The sequence below is a fragment of the Phaenicophaeus curvirostris genome, unplaced genomic scaffold (assembly GCF_032191515.1).
Source record: "Phaenicophaeus curvirostris isolate KB17595 unplaced genomic scaffold, BPBGC_Pcur_1.0 scaffold_84, whole genome shotgun sequence".
Taxonomy (NCBI): Eukaryota; Metazoa; Chordata; class Aves; order Cuculiformes; family Cuculidae; genus Phaenicophaeus; species Phaenicophaeus curvirostris.
In genome coordinates, this window is record NW_027206706.1 from 731397 (window position 1) to 756275 (window position 24879).

The 24879-nt window shown below is 56.0% G+C and overlaps 1 protein-coding gene across 1 annotated transcript; it reads right to left on the reverse strand.

Moving 5' to 3' along the window:
• Positions 1-3006: 3006 nt before the first annotated feature.
• Positions 3007-24754, reverse strand: SH2B1 (SH2B adaptor protein 1). Its single transcript, XM_069882131.1, is given in 10 exon segments — positions 3007-3315; positions 4962-5048; positions 7461-7632; positions 13776-13996; positions 16675-16860; positions 19010-19104; positions 20052-20101; positions 20103-20143; positions 20550-20651; positions 23756-24754. Coding segments are annotated over 10 exon segments (1899 nt in total). The 5' UTR covers positions 24699-24754; the 3' UTR covers positions 3007-3313.
• Between the last annotated feature and the right edge of the window lie 125 nt (positions 24755-24879).

Consider the following 24879-nt stretch of genomic DNA (forward strand, 5'->3'; position numbering starts at 1 on the left):
CCCCCGGTGTAAACAGGGATTCGGTGTCACCGCCCCGGAGCCTGGGGGGGGGGGGGGACAGGGAACATTTGGGGGGGTCACAGGGGGTTTGGGGGGGTCGGGGGGGGGGTTAGGGGCTCATAGAGGGTTTGGGGGGGTCAGATGGGGGGTTTGGGGGGGTCCAAATCAGTTTTGGGGGGCTGGGGGGGGTCAAAGGGGTCCAAGGTGGTTTTGGGGGGGGGAGTCTGGATCAGTTCAGGGGGGTTTGGTGGGGGGTCAGGGGGTTTAGGGGTTCACAGGGGGTTTGGGGGGGCCAGAGGGGGGGGTTCAGGGGGTCAGGGCAGGATTTGGGGGGGTCCGAATCAGTTTGGGGGGGGCTGGGGGGGGTCAAAGGGGTCCAGGGTGGGTTTGGGGGGGGGAGTCTGGATCAATTCAGGGGGATTTGGGGGGGGGTCAGGGGGTTTAGGGGTTCACAGGGGGTTTGGGGGGGTCAGAGGGGGGGTCAGGGGAAGATTTGGGGGGGTCTGAATCAGTTTTGGGGGGTTTGGGGGGGGATTTTGGGGTGAGGGAGGGTTTGGGGGGGGTCAAGGGGGTCTCGAATGGTTTAGAGGGGGGAGTTTGGGTTCGGGGGGGGGGTCAGGGGGTTTAGGGGTTCACAGGGGGGTTTGGGGGGGCCAGAGGGGGGGGTTCAGGGGGTCAGGGGAGGATTTGGGGGGGTCCGAATCAGTTTTAGGGGGGTTGGGGGGGGATTTTGGGGTGAGGGAGGGTTTGGGGGGGGTCAAGGGGGTCTCAAATGGTTTAGAGGGGGGAGTTTGGGGGGGTCCCAATCAGTTTTGAGGGGGGGGATTTGGGGGTGAAGGGGGGTTTGGGGGGGTCTGAATCAGTTTGGGGGGGCGGATTTGGGGGTGAAGGGGGATTTGGGGGGGTCCCAATCAGTTTGGGGGGGGGGATTTGGGGGTGAAGGGGGGTTTAGGGGGGTCCCAATCAGTTTTGAGGGGGGGGATTTGGGGGTGAAGGGGGTGAAGGGGGGTTTGGGGGGGGTCTAAAGCAGTTGGGGGGGGATTTTGGGGTTCAGGGGGGTTTGGGGGGTCAGGAATTGGGGGGGGGGGTGTTTGGGGGGGCCCTGGGGGAGGGGCCGGGAGGGTTTTACCGTACAAGGGGCCCCGCGGGCTCGGGGCCAAAAAATAAACTCGGGGGGGGGGGGGGGGGGCAGCAGCTGCGGGAACCGAGCCCGACGACAGCTGCTGGGGGGGGGGGGCACCCAAAAATGGGGGCGGGACCCCCAAAACGGGGCGGGGGGGCCGAAAATAGGGGGTGGGGGGCCAAAAATAGGGGGTGGGGGGGTAAAAAAGTGAGGATAGAGAGCAAAAGTGGGGGGGAGCCCCCCAAAATGGGGAGGGGACCCCAAAAATAGGAGGGGGACCCCAAAAATGGGGATGGGACCCCAAAAATAGGAGCGTGGGACCCCAAAAATGGGGGTGGGGGGGTAAAAAAATGAGGATAGGGAGCAAAAGTGGGGGGGAGCCCCAGAAAATGGGGAGGGGACCCCAAAAATAGGAGGGGAGACCCCAAAAATGGGGATAGGGGGCCAAAAGTGGGGGGTGGGACCCCTAAAATGGGGGCATGGGGCAAAAAGAGGGTGTTTGAGCCCCAAAAATCGAGGTGGGACCCTAAAAATGGGTGTGGGGGACCCCGAAAATGGGGAGGAGGCCCCCAAAAATGAAGCTTTGGATCCCCTAAAACGGGGACAGAGCTGATTGAAAATGGGGGCAAGACCCAAACTGGGGACTGGGACCCCCAAAATCGGGGTCTGGGACCCCCAAAACTGGGTCCAGGGCCCCAAACTGGGGTCTGTGACCCCCAAACTGGGACCAGGACCCCCAAAAACTGGGGTCTGTGACCCTCAAACTGGAACCAAAACCCTTAAACTGGAGACCAGGACCCCCAAACTGGGATCTGTGACCTCCAAACCGGGACCAGGACACCCCAAATGGGGTCTGTGACCCCCAAACTGGGACCAAAACCCTTAAATTGGAGACCAGGACCCCCAAAATGCAGTCTGTGACCCCAAAAATAGGACCAGGACCCCCAAAATGGGGTCTTTGACCCCCAGAACTCCACTGGGACCCTTAAACTGGAGACCAGGACCCCCAAACTGGGATCTGTGACCCCCAAACTGGGACCAAGACCCCCAAAATCAGGTCTGGGACCCCAAAACTGGAGAGCAGAACCCCCAAAACTGGGGTCTGTGACCCCAAAACTGCGACCGAGGACCCCCAGGACTGGGACCTGTGGACCCAAAAACTTGAACTGGGACCCTTAAACTGGAGACCAGGACCCCCAAACTGGGATCTGTGACCCCCAAAACTGGGGACCAAGGACCCCCAAAATCAGGTCTGGGACCCCCAAATTGAAACCAGGACCCCCAAACTGGGATCTATGACCCCCAACCTCAAACCAAGACCCCCAAACTGGGATCTGTGACCCCCAAACTGGGATCTCTGACCCTCAAACTCAAACCAAGACCCCCAAACTGGGATCTGTGACCCCCCAAACTGGGACCAAGACCCCCCAAATCAGGTCTGTGACCCCCAAATTGAAACCAGGACCCTCAAACTGGGACCTGTGACCCCCAAACTGGGACTGAGACCCTTAAACTGGAGACCAGGGTCCCCAAAATACGGTCTGCGACCCCCAAACTGCAACCAGGACCCCCAAACAGGGATCTGTGACCCCAAAACTGCCACCAGGGACCCTTAAACTGGAGACCAGGATCCCCAAAACTGGGGTCAGCGCCCCCCAAACTGGGACCAAGACCCCCAGAATCAAGTTCGTGACCCCCAAACTGGGATCTGTGACCCCAAAACCACGACCAGGGACCCCCCCAACCCCCCTGACCGGCGCATCCCCGCATCTCCCCCCCCCCCCAAAATTTGGGGTCCCCCCCGAAACGAGGCTGAGGACTTTGATTTTTCACTTTTCTTTCAAAATACGCCCGCGGTTTTCTGTACAAACCGACGACCGAACGAGGGTCGGGGGGGCTCGGGGGGGGGTCTCAGAGCCCCCACCCCCCAAAAATAAACCTTGGGAGCGGGGAACTGGGAGGGGGGGGATCGATCCCCCCCCCGTCCCTGTAGTGTTTTGGGGGGCTGTAACGTACCTGGGGGGGTCGAACCGTGAAGGGAGGGGGGCAAAATGGGGGGGGGGGGGGCAAACGAGGTCTGTAAATGGAAGGGGGGGGGTCAGGGCGCTCCCCCCCGAGGGGATTTTGGGGTGCAGGGGGGGCTCCTTCCACCTCCTCTTCCTCCTCGGAGCCGCTACGGAAGGTGCTCGGCTCTGGAAAAGAAAAAAAGGGGGGGGGCAGCGGCGTTAGGAGAGCGGGTAGAGGGGTTTGGGGGGGGTCAGGAGGGGTTTGGGGGGGTCGGGGGGGTTGGAGGCAGTTTTGGGGGGTCAGGAGGGGTTTTGGGGGGCAGTTTGGGGGAGTTGAGGGGATCAAGAAGAGTCAGGATGGGGTTTTTGGGGGCTGGGGAGTCAGAAGCAGTTTGGGGGGCTCAGGAGGGGTTTTGGGGGCTTCAATATGAGGTTTGGGGGGATTAGAAGGGTTTTTGGGGGGTTTAAGGGGGTCGGAAGCGGTTTGGGGGGCTCAGGAGGGGTTTTTGGGGGGGTCAATATGAGGTTTTGGGGGGGATTAGAAGGGTTTTTGGGGGTTTAAGGGGGTCTGAGGCGGTGGGGGGGCTCAGAGGGGTTTTGGGGGTCAGTCTGGGGAGCCGAGGGGACCAAGAAGCATCAGGATGGGGTTTTGGGGTGCTGGGGGGGGTCAGAAGCAGTTTGAGAGGATCAAGAAAGGTTAGGATGGAGTTTGGGGGGCTCCGGAGGGGTTTTGGGGGGCACCTTGGGGGGCTCGAGGGGATCAAGAAGGGTCAGGATGGGGTTTTGGGGGGGGCTGGGGGATCAGAAGTTGTTTGGGGGGCTCAGAAGGGTTTGGGGGGCTCAGAAGGGGTTAGGATGGGGTTTGGGGGGATCAGGGGAGGTTTTTGGGGGGGTCTGGTGGGTTTTTGGGGGTCTGGGGGGGGTCAGGAGGAGGTTGGGGTGTCTGGGGGAGATTTATGGGGGGTCTGGGGGCGGTCAGTGGGGTTTTGGGGGTCTGGGGAGTGTCCGGGAGAGGTTTGGGGGTGTCAGGGGGAGGTTTGGGGGTCTGAGAGTGGTTTTGGGGGTCTTAGGGGGTGGTTTTGGGGGTCCGGGGGGGTCAGGGGGTGGTTTTGGGGGTCCGGGGGGGGTTGGGGGTGGTTTTGGGGGTCCGGGGTGGGTCAGGGGTCCATTTTGCGGGTCTGGGGGGGGCCAGGGGGTGGTTTTGGGGTCTTGGGGGGTGGTTTTGGGGGTCCGGGGGGTCAGGGGGTGGTTTTGGGGGTCCGGAGGGCGTCAGGGGGTGGTTTTGGGGGTCCGGGGGGGTCAGGGGTGGTTTTGCGGGTCTGGAGTGGGTCAGGGGGTGGTTTTGGGGGTCTGGGCAGGGCCAGGGGGTGGTTTTGGGGGTCTGGGGGGGGTGTCAGGGGTGGTTTTGGGGGTCTGGGGTGGGTCAGGGGGTGGTTTTGGGGGTCCGGGGGGGGTCAGGGGTGGTTTTGCAGGTCTGGAGTGGGTCAGGGGGTGGTTTTGGGGGTCTGGGGGGGGGCCAGGGGGTGGTTTTGGGGGGTTCGGGGGGGGGCCAGGGGTGGTTTTGGGGGTCCGGGGGGTGGTTTTGAGGGTCTGGGGGGGTCAGTGGTGGTTTTGGGGGTCCAGGGTGGGTCAGGGGGTGGTTTTGGGGGTCTGGCAGGGCCAGGGGGTGGTTTTGGGGGTCCGGGGGGGGTCAGGGGGTGGTTTTGGGGGTCCGGGGGGGGCCAGAGGGTGGTTTTGGGGGTCCGGGGGGGGGTTCAGGGGTCGGTTTTCGGGGTCTGTGGGTGGTTTCGGGGTTTCGGGGGGGGGGGGGGTTTCGGGGTCCCCGCACTCACAGGCAGTCGGCGATGGCGAGCAGGGGGGGGCGAGTCCGGGCTGCGAGGGGTCGGGGTCGGCCGAGCGGCTGCCGGAGCGATCCCGGCCTGAGGGGACGGACACACGGACATGGGGGGGGGACAGACACACGGACGTGGGGGGGGGGACGGACACACGGACACGGGGGGGGGACGGACACACGGACACGGGGGGGGGCTTGGAGGCTGCTCTGGGTGCTGCCGCGGGGGTCCCCCAGGTGTCCCTAGGGGTGTCCCCGGGGTCCCTAGAGGTGTCCCTGGTGCCTCTAGGGTGTTTTCTAGTGTTCCAGGTGTCCCTAGGGGTGTCCCCGGTGTCCCTAGGGGTGTCCCCGGTGTCCCCTCGGGGTCAGTACAGGTGTTTCCAGGTGTCCCTAGGTGTGTCCCAGGTGTCCCCCTGGGCATCCCTGTGTCCCTAGGGGCGTCCCTGGCATTCCAGGTGTCCCTAGGGGTGTCCCCCGGTGTCCCTAGGGGTCAGTACAGGTGTTCCAGGTGTCCCTAAGGGCGTCCCAGGTGTCCCCCTGGGCATCCCTGGTGTCCCCTAGGGGCGTCCCTGGCCTCCCAGATGTCCCCTAGGGGGTGTCCCCGGGTCCCTAGAGGTGTCCCTGGTGCCTCTAGGGATGTTTCTAGTGTTTCCAGGTGTCCCTAGGGGTGTCCCAGGTGTCCCCCCTGGGCCTCCCTGGTGGCCTCTAGGGGCGTCCCTGGCCTTCAGGTGTCCCTACGGGTGTCCTCGGTGTCCCTAGGAGTCAGTACAGGTGTTCCAGATGTCCCTAAGGGGCGTCCCAGGTGTCCCCCTGGGCATCCCTGGTGTCCCTAGGGTGTCCCCGGTGTTCCTAGGGGTCAGTACAGGTGTTCCAGGTGTCCCTAGGTGTGTCCAGGTGTCCCCCTGGGCATCCCTGGCGCCCCTAGGAGCGTCCCTGGCGTTCCAAGTGTCACTAGGGGTATTCCAGGTGTCCCTAAGGGTGTCCCAGGTGTCCCCCTGGGCATCCCTGGTGTCCCTAGGGGTGTCCCTGGCATTCCAGGTGTCCCTAGGGGTCAGTACACGCGTTCAAAATGTCCTTAGAGGTGTCCCTGGCATTCCAAATGTCACTAGGAGTATTCCAGGTGTCCCTAGATGCGTCCCAGGTGTCCCCCTGGGCATCCCTGGTGTCCCTAGGGGCATCCCTGGCATTCCAGGTGTCACTAGGGGTATTCCAGGTGCCTCCCAGATGTCCCCAGGGGTGTCCCTGGCATTCCAGGTGTCCCCAGGTGCGTCCCAAGTATCCCTGTAGGTACCCCTAGGGGTGTCCCTGGCATTCCAGGTGTCCCTAGGGGTGTCCCCGGTGTCCCTAGGGGTCAGTACAGGTGTTCCAAGTGTCCCTAGGGGCGTCCCTGGCACTCCACGTGTTCCTAGGAGTGTCCCAAGTGTCCCCAGCTGCGTCCCAGGTGTTCCAGATGTCCCCAGGTGTGTCCCAAGCGTCCCTGTAGGTACCCCTAGGGGTGTCCCTGGCGTTCCAGGTGTCACTAGGAGTGTTCCAGGTGTCCCTAGCTGTGTCCCAGGTGTCCCTCTGGGCATCCCTGGTGTCCCTAGGAGCGTCCCTGGCATTCCAGGTGTCCCTAGGGGTGTCCCCGGTGTCCCTAGGGGTCAGTACACGCGTTCAAAGTGTCCCTAGGGGTATCCCTGGCATTCCAGGTGTCACTAGGAGTATTCCAGGTGTCCTTAGGTGTGTCCCAGGTGTCCCCCTGGGCATCTCTGGTGTCCCTAGGGGCGTCCCTGGCATTCCAGGTGTCCCTAGGGGTGTCCCCGGGGTCCCTAGAGGTGTCCCTGGTGCCTCTAGGGATGTTTCTAGTGTTCCAGGTGTCCCTACGGGTGTCCCTGGTGTCCCTAGGGGTCAGTACAGGTGTTCCGGGTGTCCCTAGGTGTGTCCCAGGTGTCCCCCTGGGCATCCCTGGTGTCCCCAGGGGCGTCCCTGTCATTCCAGGTGTCCCTAGGGGCGTCCCCAGTGTCCCTAGGAGTCAGTACAGGTGTTCCAGGTGTCCCTAGGTGTGTCCCACGTGTCCCCCTGGGCATCCCTGGTGCCTCTAGGGGCGTCCCTGGCATTCCAGGTGCCCCTAGGGGTGTCCCTGGTGTCCCCAGGGGTCAGTACAGGTGTTCCAGGTGTCCCTAGGTGTGTCCCAGGTGTCCCTAGGGGCATCCCTGGTGTCCCTAGGGGCGTCCCTGGCCTTCCAGGTGTCCCTAGGTGTGTCCCAGGTGTCCCCCTGGGCATCCCTGGTGTCCCTAGGAGCATCCCTGGTATCCCTAGGGGCATCCATGGCATTCCAGGTGTCCCTAGGGGTGTCCCCGTTGTCCCTAGGGGTCAGTACAGGTGTTACAGGTGTCCCTAGGTGTGCCCCAGGTGTCCCCCTGGGCATCCCTGGCGCCCCTAGGAGCGTCCCTGGCGTTCCAAGTGTCACTAGGGGTATTCCAGGTGTCCCCAGGGGTGTCCCCCCCAGGTGTGTTCTCACCGTGGGGCCGCTGCGAGGCGACGACGTAGCTGAGCAGGGTGACGTCGCTGGCGCCGCCGGACTCGAGGGGGATGGGGTGGACGCGGAAGTGCTCGAGCATGTCGAAGATGCTCTGGAACCAGAGGTGCTGCACGCGGCACTGCGCCTCCTCGTTCAGCGACAGGCGCAGGTGCTGCCGGATGCACCAAAAAAAGCGACTTTCCAACCCGATCCCGGCTCCGTCACCACCATTTCCCAGCTTTTTCCCACAAATCCAAGCGGTTTCGCCAATTTTTGGCAAAAATTCATCAAGTTTTGGCAAGAACTCACCAAATTTGGCAAGAACTCCTCAAATTTTGGCAAGAATTCATCAAATTTTGGCAAGAATTCACCAATTTTGGCAAGAATTCACCAATTTTGGCAAGAATTCACCAATTTTGGCAAGAATTCACCAATTTTGGCAAGAACTCCTCAAATTTTGGCAAGGATGAACCCCCCTCCAGAAAAAAAACGCAAGGATTGCCCCAAATTTTGCAAGGGCTTCCCAAAAATTCACGTTTCCAAACTTGGATTCCTCCTCTCCGCCCCCCACAAATCCTCAATTTTCCCACCTCCAAATTTTCACGTTTCCTGCTTCCAAATCTTCTTCTTCCTCCCTCCAAATTTTCACGTTTCCCCCCTCCAAATTTCCACACTTCCCCCTCCAATTTTCCCCTTTTCCCCTCCAATTTTCCCCTTTTCCCCTCCAATTTTCCCCTTTTCCCCTCCAATTTTCCCCTTTTCCCCCTCCAATTTTTCCACACTTCCCCTCCAATTTTCCCCTTTTCCCCTCCAATTTTCCCCTTTTCCCCCTCCAATTTTTCCCCTTTTCCCCCTCCAATTTTCCCCTTTTCCCCTCCAATTTTCCCCTTTTCCCCTCCAATTTTCCCCTTTTCCCCTCCAATTTTCCCCTTTTCCCCTCCAATTTTCCCCTTTTCCCCTCCAATTTTCCCCTTTTCCCCTCCAATTTTCCCCTTTTCCCCTCCAATTTTCTCCTTTCCTCCTCCAATTTTCTCCTTTTCCCCTCCAATTTTCCCCTTTTCCCCTCCAATTTTCCCCTTTTCCCCTCCAATTTTTCTCCTTTTCCCCCTCCAATTTTCCCCTTTTCCCCTCCAATTTCCCCTTTTCCCCTCCAATTTTTCCCCTTTTCCCCTCCAATTTTTCCCCTTTTCCTCCTCCAATTTTTCCCCTTTTCCTCCTCCAATTTTCCCCTTTTCCCCTCCAATTTTCCCCTTTTCCCCTCCAATTTTCCCCTTTTCCCCTCCAATTTTCCCCTTTTCCCCTCCAATTTTCCCCTTTTCCCCTCCAATTTTCCCCTTTTCCCCTCCAATTTTCCCCCTTTCCCCTCCAATTTTCCCTTTCCCCTCCAATTTTCCCCTTTTCCCCTCCAATTTTCCCCTTTTCCCCTCCAATTTTCCCCTTTTCCCCTCCAATTTTCCCCTTTTCCCCTCCAATTTTCTCCTTTTCCCCTCCAATTTTCCCCTTTTCCCCTCCAATTTTCCCCTTTTCCCCTCCAATTTTCCCCTTTTCCCCTCCAATTTTTCCTTTTTCCCCCTCCAATTTCTCCCCTTTTCCCCCTCCAATTTTTCCCTTTTCCCCCTCCAATTTTTCCCTTTTCCCCCTCCACATTTTCCCCTTTCCCTCCTCCAATTTTTCCCCATAAATTTTCCCCCTCAATTCGTCTTCCCGATTTCCCTTCCCCGTCAAGTTTCCCTTGTTTCCCCCCCGAATTCCCTGCTTCCCTTCCAAATTTCCTCATTTCCCCCCAAATTTCCAACCTTTCCCCCAGATTTTCGCTCTTCTCCCACGTTTCACCCTCCTCCCTCCAAGCTTCCCCCATTTTTCCTCTAAATCTTCAACATTTTCCCCCAAATTTTGACTGTTTTCCCCTCCAATTTTCCCCGTTTCCCCCCCAGTTTCCCATTTCCCCTCAATTTTCACCATCTCCCTCCCCACTTCTCCTATTTCCCCCCTCAATTCCCCCATTCCCCCTCCACTTTCACCATTTCCCTCCTAATTTCACCTTTTCCCCCAAATTTTCACCATTTTCCTCCAACTTCTCTCTATTTCCCCTCAATTTTCACCTTTTCTTCTCAATTTCTCACCATTTTTCCTCCCATTTTCCCTGTTCCCCCCGATTTTCACCATTTCTCTTCAACTTCTCACCATCTTCCCCTCAAATTTCCCTGTTTCCCCCTTAAATTTCCCCATTCACCCTCAATTTTCACCATTTCCCCCAATTTTCACCATTTTTTCAAGTTTTCACCACTTTCCCCTCAACTTTCGCTGTTTCTCTTCCACTTCCCACCGTTTCCCCCTCAATTTTCACCATTTCTCTCCAACTTCTCAACGTTTCCCCCCCATATTCCCTGTTTCCCCTCAATTTTTGCCGTTTCTCTTCAATTTCTCATCATTTCCCCCCCAATTTTCACTGTTTCCCCCACTTTTCACCATTTCTCTTCGGCTTCTCACCACTTTCCCCTCATTTTTCACCACTTTCCCCTCATTTTTCACCATTTCCCTCTCAAATTTCAACATTTTCCCCCAATTTTCACTGTTTCCCCCCACTTTTCACTGTTTGTCTTTCACTTCTCACCACTTTCCCCTCATTTTTCACCATTTTCCTTCAATTTTTCACCATTTTCCTTCAACTTTCCACCGTTTCCCCTCAAATTTCACCGTTTCCCCCCCAATTTTCACTGGTTCCCCCCACTTTTCACCATTTCTCTTCAACTTCTCACCACTTTCCCCTCATTTTTCACCATTTTCCTTCAACTTTTCACCACTTCCCCCCCAATTTTCACCGTTTCCCCCTCAAATTTCAACATTTCCCCCAATTTTCACCATTTCTCTTCATTTTCTCACCACTTCCCCCTCGTTTTTCACCATTTTCCTTCAACTTTTCACCATTTTCCTTCAACTTTTCACCGTTTCCCCCTCAAATTTCCACGTTTCCCCCCGCTTTTCACCATTTCTCTTCAACTTCTCACCACTTTCCCCTCATTTTTCACTGTTTTCCTTCAACTTTTCACCGTTTCCCTGCAATTTTCACTGTTTCCCCCACTTTTCACCATTTCTCTTCAACTTCTCACCATTTTCCTTCAATTTTTCACCATTTTCCTTCAATTTTTCACCATTTTCCTTCAACTTTCCACTGTTTCCCATCAAATTTCAACGTTTCCCCCCCAGATTTCACGGTTTCCCCCCACTTTTCACCATTTCTCTTCAACTTCTCACCATTTTCCTTCAATTTTTCACCATTTTCCTTCAATTTTTCACCATTTTCCTTCAATTTTTCACCATTTTCCTTCAACTTTCCACTGTTTCCCATCAAATTTCAACGTTTCCCCCCCAGATTTCACGGTTTCCCCCCACTTTTCACCATTTCTCTTCAACTTCTCACCACTTCTCCCTCATTTTTCACCATTTTCCTTCAACTTTTCACCATTTCTCCCTCAAATTTCAACGTTTCCCCCCGCTTTTCACCATTTCTCTTCAACTTCTCACCACTTTCCCCTCATTTTTCACTGTTTTCCTTCAACTTTTCACCGTTTCCCTGCAATTTTCACTGTTTCCCCCACTTTTCACCGTTTCTCTTCAACTTCTCACCACTTTTCCCTCATTTTTCACCATTTTCCTTCAATTTTTCACCATTTTCCTTCAACTTTCCACCGTTTCCCCTCAAATTTCACCGTTTCCCCCCCAATTTTCACTGGTTCCCCCCACTTTTCACCATTTCTCTTCAACTTCTCACCACTTTCCCCTCATTTTTCACCATTTTCCTTCAACTTTGCACCATTTCCCCCCCAATTTTCACCGTTTCCCCCTCAAATTTCAACATTTCCCCCAATTTTCACCATTTCTCTTCATTTTCTCACCACTTCCCCCTCGTTTTTCACCATTTTCCTTCAACTTTTCACCATTTTCCTTCAACTTTTCACCGTTTCCCCCTCAAATTTCCACGTTTCCCCCCGCTTTTCACCATTTCTCTTCAACTTCTCACCACTTTCCCCTCATTTTTCACTGTTTTCCTTCAACTTTTCACCGTTTCCCTGCAATTTTCACTGTTTCCCCCACTTTTCACCATTTCTCTTCAACTTCTCACCATTTTCCTTCAATTTTTCACCATTTTCCTTCAATTTTTCACCATTTTCCTTCAACTTTCCACTGTTTCCCATCAAATTTCAACGTTTCCCCCCCAGATTTCACGGTTTCCCCCCACTTTTCACCATTTCTCTTCATTTTCTCACCACTTCTCCCTCGTTTTTCACCATTTTCCTTCAACTTTTCACCATTTCTCCCTCAAATTTCAACGTTTCCCCCCGCTTTTCACCATTTCTCTTCAACTTCTCACCACTTTCCCCTCATTTTTCACTGTTTTCCTTCAACTTTTCACCGTTTCCCTGCAATTTTCACTGTTTCCCCCACTTTTCACCGTTTCTCTTCAACTTCTCACCACTTTTCCCTCATTTTTCACCATTTTCCTTCAATTTTTCACCATTTTCCTTCAACTTTCCACCGTTTCCCCTCAAATTTCACCGTTTCCCCCCCAATTTTCACTGGTTCCCCCCACTTTTCACCATTTCTCTTCAACTTCTCACCACTTTCCCCTCATTTTTCACCATTTTCCTTCAACTTTGCACCATTTCCCCCCCAATTTTCACCGTTTCCCCCTCAAATTTCAACATTTCCCCCAATTTTCACCATTTCTCTTCATTTTCTCACCACTTCCCCCTCGTTTTTCACCATTTTCCTTCAACTTTTCGCCGTTTCCCCCTCAAATTTCCACGTTTCCCCCCGCTTTTCACCATTTCTCTTCAACTTCTCACCACTTTCCCCTCACTTTTCACTGTTTTCCTTCAACTTTTCACCGTTTCCCTGCAATTTTCACTGTTTCCCCCACTTTTCACCATTTCTCTTCAACTTCTCACCACTTCTCCCTCACTTTTCACCATTTTCCTTCAATTTTTCACCATTTTCCTTCAACTTTCCACCGTTTCCCCTCAAATTTCACCGTTTCCCCCCCAGATTTCATGGTTTCCCCCCACTTTTCACCATTTCTCTTCAACTTCTCACCACTTCTCCCTCACTTTTCACCATTTTCCTTCAATTTTTCACCATTTTCCTTCAACTTTTCACCATTTCTCCCTCAAATTTCAACGTTTCCCCCCGCTTTTCACCATTTCTCTTCAACTTCTCACCACTTCTCCCTCATTTTTCACCATTTTCCTTCAACTTTTCGCCGTTTCTCCCTCAAATTTCAACGTTTCCCCCCGCTTTTCACCATTTCTCTTCAACTTCTCACCACTTCCCCCTCATTTTTCACTGTTTTTCTTCAACTTTTCACCATTTCCCCGCAATATTCACTGTTTCCCCCACTTTTCACCATTTCTCTTCAACTTCTCACCACTTCTCCCTCATTTTTCACCATTTTCCTTCAATTTTTCACCATTTTCCTTCAACTTTCCACCGTTTCCCCCCCAGATTTCACGGTTTCCCCCCACTTTTCACCATTTCTCTTCAACTTCTCACCATTTTCCTTCAATTTTTCACCATTTTCCTTCAATTTTTCACCATTTTCCTTCAACTTTCCACTGTTTCCCATCAAATTTCAACGTTTCCCCCCCAGATTTCACGGTTTCCCCCCACTTTTCACCATTTCTCTTCAACTTCTCACCACTTCTCCCTCATTTTTCACCATTTTCCTTCAATTTTTCACCATTTTCCTTCAATTTTTCACCATTTTCCTTCAACTTTCCACTGTTTCCCATCAAATTTCAACGTTTCCCCCCCAGATTTCACGGTTTCCCCCCACTTTTCACCATTTCTCTTCAACTTCTCACCACTTCTCCCTCATTTTTCACCATTTTCCTTCAATTTTTCACCATTTTCCTTCAATTTTTCACCATTTTCCTTCAACTTTCCACTGTTTCCCATCAAATTTCACCGTTTCCCCCCCAGATTTCACGGTTTCCCCCCACTTTTCACCATTTCTCTTCAACTTCTCACCACTTCCCCCTCGTTTTTCACCATTTTCCTTCAACTTTTCACCATTTTCCTTCAACTTTTCACCATTTCCCCCTCAAATTTCAACGTTTTCCCCCACTTCTCACCATTTCTCTTCAACTTCTCACCACTTCTCCCTCATTTTTCACCATTTTCCTTCAACTTTTCACCATTTTCCTTCAACTTTTCACCGTTTCCCCCCCGCTTTTCACCATTTCCCTTCAATTTTCCCCCGTTTCCCCCCCGATTCTCACAATTCCTCCTCCCTTTCCCCCCGTCTCCGCGCGGTACCTTGGCCTTCCCCTGGAAGTTGAAGGTGAGGACGTACTCCCCGCGCCGCGTCTCGCTCTGCCGCACGAGGAAGACGCCGTGGCTGCCGGCGCCCCCCGCCAGCACCAGCTGCGCCGCCTTCAGCCGCGACAGCGTCCCGTGGAACCAGGGGTACTCGCAGAGCGGGTGCTCGGGCGCCGCGCCCCCCTCGCCCCCCGGCTCCGCCTGGAAGAGGAACGGCCCTGCCAGGGGGGCAACGGGGGTCAGGGGGGACGCGGGGGGGGGGGGGGGAAACGGGGGGGTTGGGGGGGGGAATGAGGGGGTTTGAGGGGGAAAAAAGGGGGTGGGGGGGGCAACAAGGGGGAAACGGGGGGCTTGAGGGGTTCTGAGGGGAAATGAGGGGGAAAAAAAGGGGTTTGGGGGGCAACAAGGGGGAAACGGGGGGCTTGAGGGGTTCTGAGGGGAAATGAGGGGGAAAAAAGGGGGTTTAGGGGGCAACAAGGGGGAAACGGGGGGCTTGACAGGTTCTGAGGGGAAATGAGAGGGTTTGAGGGGGAAAAAAAGGGGGTTTAGGGGGTCTGGGGGGCAACAAGGGGGAAACGGGGGGCTTGAGGGGTTCTGAGGGGAAATGAGGGGGAAAAAAGGGGGTTTAGGGGGTTTGGGGGGGCAACAAGGGGGAAACGGGGGGCTTGAGGGGTTCTGAGGGGAAATGAGGGGAAAAAAAGGGGGTTTAGGGGGTTTGGGGGGGCAACAAGGGGGAAACGGGGGGCTTGAGGAGTTCTGAGGGGAAATGAGGGGGAAAAAAGGGGGTTTAGGGGGTTTGGGGGGCAACAAGGGGGAAACGGGGGGCTTGAGGGGTTCTGAGGGGAAATGAGGGGGAAAAAAAGGGGGTTTAGGGGGTTTGGGGGGGCAACAAGGGGGAAACAGGGGGCTTGAGGGGTTCTGAAGAGAAGTGAGGGGAAAAAAAGGGGGTTTAGGGGGTTTGGGGGGGCAACAAGGGGGAAACGGGGGGCTTGACAGGTTCTGAGGGGAAATGATGGGGTTTGAGGGGGAAAAAAAGGGGGTTTGGGGGTCTGGGGGGCAACAAGGGGGAAATGGGGGGCTTGAGGGGTTCTGAGGGGAAATGAGGGGGAAAAAAGGGGGTTTAGGGGATCTGAGGGGATTTTGAGGGGAAATGAGGGGGCCTAAGGGGGAAAAAAGGGGGTTTAGGGGGGCAACAAGGGGGAAACGGGGGGCTTGAGGGGTTCTGAGGGGAAATGATGGGAAAAAAAGGGGGAGTTAGGGGGTTTGGGGGGGCTTGAGGGTTTCTGAGGGAAATGAGGGGGTTTGAGGCGGAAAAAAGGGGGGTTTAGGGGGGCTTGAGGGGTTCTGAGGGGAAATGAGGGGGAAAAAAGGGGGTTTGGGGGGCAACAGGAGGGAAACGGGGGGCTTGAGGGGTTCTGAGGGGAAATGAGGGGGAAAAAAGGGGGTTTGGGGGGCAACAAGGGGGAAACGGGGGGCTTGAGGGGTTCTGAGGAGAAATGAGGAGGAAAAAAAGGGGGAGTTAGGGGGTTTGGGGGGGCTTGAGGGGTTCTGAGGGGAAATGAGGGGGTTTGAGGCGGAAAAAAGGGGGGTTTAGGGGGTTTGGGGGGGCTTGAGGGGTTCTGAGGGGAAATAAGAGGGTTTGAGGGGGAGAAAAGGGGGTTTAAGGGGGCAACAAGGGGGAAACGGGGGGCTTGAGGGTTCTGATGGGAAATGAGGGGATTTGAGAAGGAACAAAAGGGGGGTTTAGGGGGGCTTGAGGGGCTCTGAAGGGAAATGAGGGGGTTTGAGGGGTAAAAAAGGGGGGTTTAGGAGGTTTGGGGGGGCAACAAGGGGGAAACAGGGGGCTTGAGGGGTTCTGAGGTGAAATGAGGGGGTTTGAGGGGGAAAAAAGAGGGTTTAGGGGGTCTGGGGGGGTTTGAGGGGGGAAAAAAAGAGGGTTTAGGGGGTCTGGGGGTGTTTGAGGTGGAAGAAAAAGGGGCTTAGGGGGTGTGGGGGGGGTTGAGGGGAAATGAGGGGTTTTGAGGAGGGAAAAAAGGGGGGTTTAGGGGGTCTGGGGGGTGCTTGGGGGGGTTGAGAGGAAATGAGGGGGTTTGAAGGGAAAAAGGGGGGGTTTAGGGGGTCTGTGAGGGAGCTGGGGGGGAAATGGGGGGATTTAGCGGGGTTTGAGGGGAAATCGGGGTGGTTGGAGGGTCTGAGGGGGGCTTGGGGGGGAAATGGGGGGGACTGGAGGAGGTTTTGAGGGGACACGGGGGCCTTGGAGGGTCTGGGGGAGGCTTAGGGGGAAAATGGGTGTGGGGTTCGGGGGTCCCACGGAACCAGGGAGACACAGGGGGGGCTCCAGGGCGGCAACGGGGAGGTGCAGCCCACCAATCCCCCCCAAAATGGGGGTCCAGCCCCTCCAATCCCCTGAAAACGGGGGTCCAGAACCTCCAGGACCCCAAAATGAGGATCCAAACCCCTCAAAGCCCCTCGAAATGGGGGCCCAGCCCCCTAACCCCACCCCAAATGGGGGTCCAGCCTCTCCAGAGCCCCCAAAATGGGGGTCCAGCCTCTCTAATCCCCTTACAATGGGGTCCAGAACCTCCAGAGCCCCTCAAAATGGGGGTCCAACCTCTCTAATCCCTCTAAAATGGGGACCCAACCCCTTCAATCCCCCTGAAATGGAGTCCAGAATATATAGAACCCCAAAAAAAGGGGGTCCAGCCCCCCAGGCCCCCCCAAATAGGGGCACGGAACCTCCAAAGCTCCAAAATGGGTGTCCAGACCCCCCCCAAAGTGGGGTTGCAGCCCCTCAAATCCCCCCAAAATGGGGTTGCAGCCCCTCAATCCCCCCAAAATGGGGGTGTAACCCCCTCAACCCCCCAAAATGAGGGTGCAGCCCCCCGAAAAGCCTCACCTGCCCCGTCGGGGGGGTCGGGGAAGGGGGCGTGCAGCAGCCCCGGGGCGAAGGGAACCTCCTCGATGGGGATGCGGGGGGGCAGCTCCGGAGGGGGGGGCAGCTCCATGGACCCCAGCTGGGAGGCCGAGACCGAACTGGGGGAGACGGAAGCCGAGGGGCGCTCGGAGAGACCCCCGTACGCACCTGGGGGGGGGAAAAAAAGAGAATTGAGGGGGAGCAGGGAGAAATCGGGGGGGTAGGGAGAAATTTTGGGGGGCATTGAAGGGGGTTTGGGGAGCCTGAGGGGATTTGGGGAGGTCCTAAAAGATTTGGGGTGTTTCGAGGTGAATTTAGGGCCGTCTCGAGGAATTTTGGTGCATTTCGAGGTGGATTTGAAAGAATCTGAAAAAGTTTCAAGGGATCCGAAAAGATTTTAGGGGAGTTGGAGGAATTTTGAGGGTTTTGAGGCGGATTTGGGGGATCTGGAAGGGTTTTGAGAAGTCTGAAAGAATTTGGAAGGTTTTAGAATGGATTTGAGGGCATCTGAAGGAATTTTGGGGGGTTTGAGGTGAATTTGGGTTCTCTGAATGGATCTGAAGAATTCTCAGACGCATTCAGAGAGTTTTGAGGCGTATTTAGAAGGATCTAAAACACTTAAAAGACTTTTCAGAAAATCTAAATAAGTTTTGAGACATTCTGAAAATGATTTTGGGGCATCTGAAAGAATTTGATGACTTTTGAGGTGGATTTGGGGGGGGGCTGATGGAATTTGGAGAGTTTTGAGTAGTCATAAAGGATTTAGAGAATTTTGATGCATACTTGGAGAATTTTAAAACAGATTTAGTGGGGTTTGAAGGGATGTGAAAGAGTTTAGAGGGAATCTGAAGGGATTTTAGGGGTTTTGAGATGGATTTGGGGGGGTCTGAAGAGACTTGGATGAGTTTTGGGGGAGTCTGAAAGGATTTTAGGGGTTTTGAGGGGGATTTGGGGGAGTATGAAGACACTTAGACGAGTTTTGGGGGAGTCTGAAGGGATTTTAGGGGTTTTGAGGGGGATTTGGGGGGGTATGAAGACACTTGGACGAGTTTTCGGGGAGTCTGAAGCGATTTTAGAAGCTTTGAGGCGGATTTGGGGGGGTCTGAAGAGATCTAGATGAGTTTTGGGGGAGTTTGAAGGGATTTTAGGGGTGTTGAGGCGGATTTGGGGGGGTCTGAAGACACTTGGACGAGTTTTGGGGGAGTCTGAAAGGATTTTAGAGTTTTTGAGATGGATTTGGGGGGGTCTGAAGAAATTTAGACGAGTTTTGGGGGAGTCTGAAGGGATTTTAGGGGTTTTGAGGGGGATTTGGGGGGGTATGAAAACACTTGGATGAGTTTTCAGGGAGTCTGAAGGGATTTTAGAAGCTTTGAGGCGGATTTGGGGGGGTCTGAAGAGATCTGGATGAGTTTCGGGGGAGTCTGAAGGGATTTTAGGGGTTTTGAGGGGGATTTGGGGGGGTCTGAAGAGACTTGGATGAGTTTTGGGGGAGTCTGAAGAGATTTTAGGGGTTTTGAGGGGGATTTGGGGGAGCATGAAGACACTTGGACGAGTTTTCGGGGAGTCTGAAGGGATTTTAGGGATTTTGAGGCGGATTTGGAGGGGTCTGAAGAGATTTGGATGAGTTTTGGGGGAGTCTGAAGGGATTTTAGGGGTTTTGAGGCGGATTTGAGGGGGTCTGAAGAGATCTAGATGAGTTTTGGGGGAGTCTGAAGGGATTTTAGGGGTTTTGAGGCGGATTTGGGGGGGTCTGAAGAGATTTGGATGAGTTTTGGGGGAGTCTGAAGGGATTTTAGGAGTTTTGAGGGGGATTTGGGGGGGTCTGAAGAAATTTGGACGAGTTTTGGGGGAGTCTGAAGGGATTTTAGGGGTTTTGAGGGGGATTTGGGGGGGTCTGAAGAAATTTGGACGAGTTTTGGGGGAGTCTGAAGGGATTTTAGGGGTTTTGAGGCGGATTTGGGGGGGTATGAAGACACTTGGACGAGTTTTGGCGGAGTCAGAAGGGATTTTAGGGGTTTTGAAGAGGATTTGGGGGGGTCTGAAGAGATTAGGATGAGTTTTGGGGGAGTCTGAAGGGATTTTAGGGGTTTTGAGGCGGATTTGGGGGGGTCTGAAGAGATTTGGATGAGTTTTGGGGGAGTCTGAAGGGATTTTAGGGGTTTTGAGGGGGATTTGGGGGGGTCTGAAGAGATTTGGATGAGTTTTGGGGGAGTCTGAAGGGATTTTAGGGGTTTTGGGGGGTTCTAAAGGGATTTCGGGGGGTCTGAAGGGATTTTGAAGCGCATTTAGGGGGTTCTGAAGGGATTTTGGGGGTGACCTTGGGGCAGGAGCTCGGCGCTGTCTCCCGGCAGCAGCTCCCGCCCGGTGCCACTCTCGGAGGGGTCGAGGCCCGGGGGGGGCTCCGCGTCCTCCCTAGGGGGGATGGGGAAGGGGATAAACGGGAATTAGGGACCCCCGGGATGGGGGGAACGCGAGAAAACGGGGTGAAACAGCATGAAAACGGGATCCCCCTGCCTCAGAAACCCCGCTTTCCCCCCCCTTTAGGGGCTGACCCCCCCAAATCTGGAGATAAACTCCTCCTTAACGGAACCACCCCCACAATTTGGGGCTCTGCCCCCCCCCCGCCCCCAATTCTTCCCTTTTTGGGGCTAAACTTCTCCTTTTTGGGTCTGACCTCCCCCCTTTTTGAGTCTAACCCCCGTTTTTGAGCCTAAACCCCCCCTTTTTGGGCCTAAATCCCCTCTTTTTGAGTCTAAACCCCCCAGTTTTGAAGTTAACTCCTCCAATTAAGAGCTAAACCCCCCCCTCCCGTTTCTAATTCCTGTTTTTAAGTCTAAATCTCTTCTTTTTGGGTCTAACCCCCTCAATTAAGGGCTAAATCCCTCATTTTTGGGTCTAACCCCCCAATTAAGAGCTAAATCCCCCGTTTTTGAGCCAACCCCCCCTTTTTCAGGCTGATTTTTCTCAATTAAGACTTAAATGCCCCCCTTTTTGGGTCTAAACCCCCCATTTTCGGGGCTAACCCCCCCCAAATAAGAGCAATATCCCTCATTTTTGGGTCTAACCCCCCCAATTAAGCACTAAATCCCCCATTTTTGGGTCTAAATCCCCCCTTTTGGGGGCTAAACCCCTTTTTTGAGCCTAAACACCCCATTTTTGGGGCTACCCCCCCCATTAAGAGCTAAGCACCCCATTTTTGGGGCTACCCCCCCCCAATTAAGAGCTCAAATCCCGTTTTTTGAGGCTACCCCCCCCCCAATTAAGAGCTAAAATCCCCTTTTTTGAGACTACCCTCCCCCTTTTTGGGGCCACCCCCCCCCCAATTAAGAACCCACCCCCCCGGTTTTGGGGGTGCTCACCCGGGGGGGCCCCACTCCCGCAGCGCCCCCAGCCACCCCCGCAGCTGCCGGGCGTCTCCAGCCTGGAAGAGCAGCTCCGATCCCGACACCGTCTGGGGGGGGGGGCAAGAAGGGGTTAAATCGGGGTGGGGGGGTCCCCAAAAACAGGGGGATCCCATGGAACGTGGGGGACCCCAAAAAAGGGGGAGGATCGCGTGGAATTAGGGGTGGAGGGAGGGGAAAATATGTGAGTGGGGATGAAAAAGGGGGGGGGGGCAGGATTTGGGGGGGCCCCTTGTGGAAGGGGGGGGTCCTATGGAATAGGGGAGGATCCCCCCAAAAGGGGGGGCTCCCCATGGAATGGGAAAGGGCTCAGAGAGGATGGCGGGGTCCCCCAAAAAGAGGGGGGTCGGATGGAATTGTGGGATGGGGGTGAAAGAAAGAGAAATGGGGGGGTGAAAAAGAAGTGGGGGGGTGTTCTACAGTTTTTGGGGGGTCCCTAGATTTCGGGGGGCTCACCCGCAGCAGGAAGGTGTGCTCCCGCGCCGGGGTCTCCAGGGGGGTTGCGGGGCGCGCACCCCCCAGTGCCGAGCGGGGCAGGCGCAGCCGGGGCTGGGGGGCCTGGGAGGGGGGGGGCAGCGCCATGAGGGGCACCCCAAAAACCTGACAGGCCCCCCGACTCCTTTAAATCTCTTAAGATGCCCCCCACAACCATTTAAATTAACTAAACCCCCCCCAAACCCCTTTAAATCCTCTAAGACCCCCAAAAAACCTGCCCCAAAGCCTTTAAACCCCCTAAGACCCCCCAAAATCCCCCCTAAATCCCTTTAATTCCCCTAAGACCCCCCCAAAATCCTTTAAATCTCCTAATATCTCCCCAAAATCTCCACCAAACCTTCCCTAGACCCCCCCAAACTCCTTTAAATCTCGCAAGACCCTCCCCAAACCCCCTCAACCTCCTTGAAATCCCCCAGCAACCCCCCAAGCCTCCTCCAGGCCCCCCCAAACCCCTCCATGACTCCCCAAAATCCCCCCTATAACCCTCCAAGACCCCTCAAACCTTTCCAAGACCCCCCCGAACCCCTCCAAGACCCCCCAAATCTCCAAGATGTCCCTGAAGACCCTCTAAACCTCTCCAAGACTGCCATCACTCCTCCAAGACGCCCCCAAAGACCCCAAGACGCTTTCAAATCCCTCCAAGACCCCCTAAACCCCCCAAAATGACCCCAAAGACCCCCAAGATCCCTTCAAACCCCTCCAAGACCCCCTAAACCCCTCCAAGACGACCCCAAAGACCCCCAAGATGCCCCCAAAATCCCTTCAAACCCCTCCAAGACCCCCTAAACCCCTCCAAGACGCCCCCAAACACCCCCAAGACCCCTTCAAACCCCTCCAAGACGCCCCCAAACACCCCCAAGACCCCTTCAAAGCCCTCCAAAGACCCCCAAAATGCCCCCAAAGACCCCCAAGTTCCCTTCAAACCACTCCAAGATTCCCTAAACTCCTCCAAAATGACCCCAAACACCCCCAAGATGACTCTGAAGACCCCCAAGACGCCCCCAAAGACCCCTTCAAACCCCTCCAACACCCCCTAAACCCCTCCAAGACCCCCTAAACCCCTCCAAGACACCCCAAGACCCCCCCAAACCCCCCTAAACCCCTCCAAGACCTCCTAAACCTCTCCAAAATGACCCCAAAAGCCCCCAAGACCCCTTCAAACCCCTCCAAGATCCCCTAAATCCCTCCAAAATGACCTCAAAGACCCCCAAGATGACTCTGAACACCCCCAAGACCCCTTCAAACCCCTCCAAGACCCCCTAAACCCCCCAAAATGACCCCAAAGACCCCCAAGGCGCCCCCAAAGACCCCCAAGACCCCTTCAAACCACTCCAAGATCCCCTAAACCCCTCCAAAACGACCCCAAAGACCCCCAAGATGCCCCCAAAATCCCTTCAAACCCCTCCAAGACCCCCTAAACCCCTCCAAGATGCCCCCAAAATGACTCTGAAGACCCCCAAGACGCCCCCAAACACCCCCAACACCCTTTCAAACCCCTCCAAGACCCCCTAAACCCCCCAAAATGACCCCAAAGACCCCCAAGGCGCCCCCAAAGACCCCCAAGATCCCTTCAAACCCCTCCAAGATCCCCTCAACTCCTCCAAAATGACCCCAAAGACCCTCAAGATGACTCTGAAGACCCCCAAGACGCCTTCAAAACCCTCCAAGACGCCTTCAAACCCCTCCAAGACGCCTTCAAACCCCTCCAAGACGCCCCCAAATACGCCCAAGACACCTTCAAACCCCTCCAAGACCCCCTAAACCCCTCCAAGACGCCCCCAAAACGACTCTGAAGACCCCCAAGACGCCCCCAAAAACCCCCAAGACGCCTTCAAACCCCTCCAAGACCCCCTAAACCCCTCCAAGACGCCCCCAAAATGACTCTGAAGACCCCCAAGACGCCCCCAAACACCCCCAACACCCTTTCAAACCCCTCCAAGACCCCCTAAACCCCTCCAAAACACCCCAAGACGCCTTCAAACCCCTCCAAGACCCCCTAAACCCCTCCAAAATGACCCCAAAGACGCCCCCAAAATCCCTTCAAACCCCTCCAGGACCCCCTAAACCCCTCCAAAATGACCCCAAAAACCCCCAAGATGACTCTGAAGACCCCCAAGACGCCCCCAAAGACCCCTTCAAACCCCTCCAACACCCCCTAAACCCCTCCAAGACCCCCTAAACCCCCCAAAATGACCCCAAAGACCCCCAAGGTGCCCCCAAAGACCCCCACGACCCCTTCAAACCCCTCCAAGATCCCCTCAACTCCTCCAAAATGACCCCAAAGACCCTCAAGATGACTCTGAAGACCCCCAAGACGCCTTCAAACCCCTCCAAGACGCCTTCAAACCCCTCCAAAACGCCCCCAAATACCCCCAAGACACCTTCAAACCCAAGACCCCCTAAACCCCTCCAAGACGCCCCCAAAACGACTCTGAAGACCCCCAAGACGCCTTCAAACCCCTCCAAGACCCCCTAAACCCCTCCAAGACCCCCTAAACCCCTCCAAAATGACCCCAAAGACCCCCAAGATGCCTTAAACTCCTCCAAAATGACCCCAAAAACCCCCAAGATGACTCTGAAGACCCCCAAGACGCCCCCAAAGACCCCTTCAAACCCCTCCAACACCCCCTAAACCCCTCCAAGACCCCCTAAACCCCCCAAAATGACCCCAAAGACCCCCAAGGCGCCCCCAAAGACCCCCACGACCCCTTCAAACCCCTCCAAGATCCCCTCAACTCCTCCAAAATGACCCCAAAGACCCTCAAGATGACTCTGAAGACCCCCAAGACGCCTTCAAACCCCTCCAAGACGCCTTCAAACCCCTCCAAAACGCCCCCAAATACCCCCAAGACACCTTCAAACCCAAGACCCCCTAAACCCCTCCAAGACGCCCCCAAAACGACTCTGAAGACCCCCAAGACGCCTTCAAACCCCTCCAAGACCCCCTAAACCCCTCCAAGACCCCCTAAACCCCTCCAAAATGACCCCAAAGACCCCCAAGATGCCTTAAACTCCTCCAAAATGACCCCAAAAACCCCCAAGATGACTCTGAAGACCCCCAAGACGCCCCCAAAGACCCCTTCAAGCCCCTCCAACATCCCCTAAACCCCTCCAAGACCCCCTAAACCCCTCCAAGACACCCCAAGACCCCCCCCCCAAACCCCCACCTTGGGGGGGACGTAGATCTCCAGGCCGGCTCCGTCTCCCCCAGGCCGCAGGAGGAGGCGACAGCGCTGCCATCGCCCCCCCCCGCCCCCCCAAATCGCTGCTGCAGCCGCGCCCCCCAAAATCTCGAGGTCCCCCCCATCGCCGCCGATGTCCCCCCCCCCCTCCTCCTCCTCCTCCTCCTCCTGCTACGTCGTCCCCGTCTTCCGCCACCCAGAAATTCAAAACCCCTTCTCGTTTCGGGGGTCCCGGGGGCCTCCCCAGGCGCAAACGTTCCAAGCGGTGGCTCCAGCGATCCGGGGGGGCCCCCCCCGAGGAGTTGGAGTTGGTGTTGGCGGCGAGAGGAGGGGAGGAATCTTCTTCTCTTCCTCCTCCTCCTCCTCCTCCTCCTCCTCCGCGCCACTGCAGGATCCCCCTCACGCTCCTCCCCACGTTCCTGAGCGAGAAGCGTTTGCGCAGCTTCGATTTGGGGGCGGCGGGGGGCGAGGAGTCAACCCCCGCGCCCCCTAAATCCTCGGAGCTGCGCGACGGAGGGAAAACGGGCTCGCAGGGCGAGGCGGCGGCCGAGGAGGATTCGCTGCCGGTCTCGGAGGGCGCCCGCGGAGGGAGCAGCGGGGCCGGGAACGGGGCGCAGCGCGAGGCCGGGGGAGAGGCCTCGGGGTCGTCCGGGGAGGCGTGAGCGGCGCGCGAGACCTCGGCTTGGAAAAAGTCGAGGAAATAGCGAGCGAAGTGGCGGGAGAAGGCGAGCTGGGAGGCGGCGGGGGCGGCGAGGAGGTGGGGGTGGGCGCCCACGAAGGACAGGTAACGGCGCGCGAAGTCGCGGGCGGCCGCGCGGGCGTGCAGCTCGCAGAACTCTCGCCATCCCGGGGCGGCCGCGGCGTCGGGGCAGCCCGAGGGGAAGGGGGCGCAGGAGGAGGACGAGGACGGGGGGTCGGCGCCGTTCATGGCGGGGGTCGGGGCGCCCGGGAGGCTGGGGGGGCGGCGGCCGCGCGCGGCTTCACCTGCGGAAGAGAAAAGGGGAAGAAAATCAGAGGAAAAAATAAAGAAAATGAGGGAAAAAGTGAAAAAAATCAGGGAAAGGACAAAAAACACGAGCGAAAGGATAATAAACACGAGGGAAAGGACA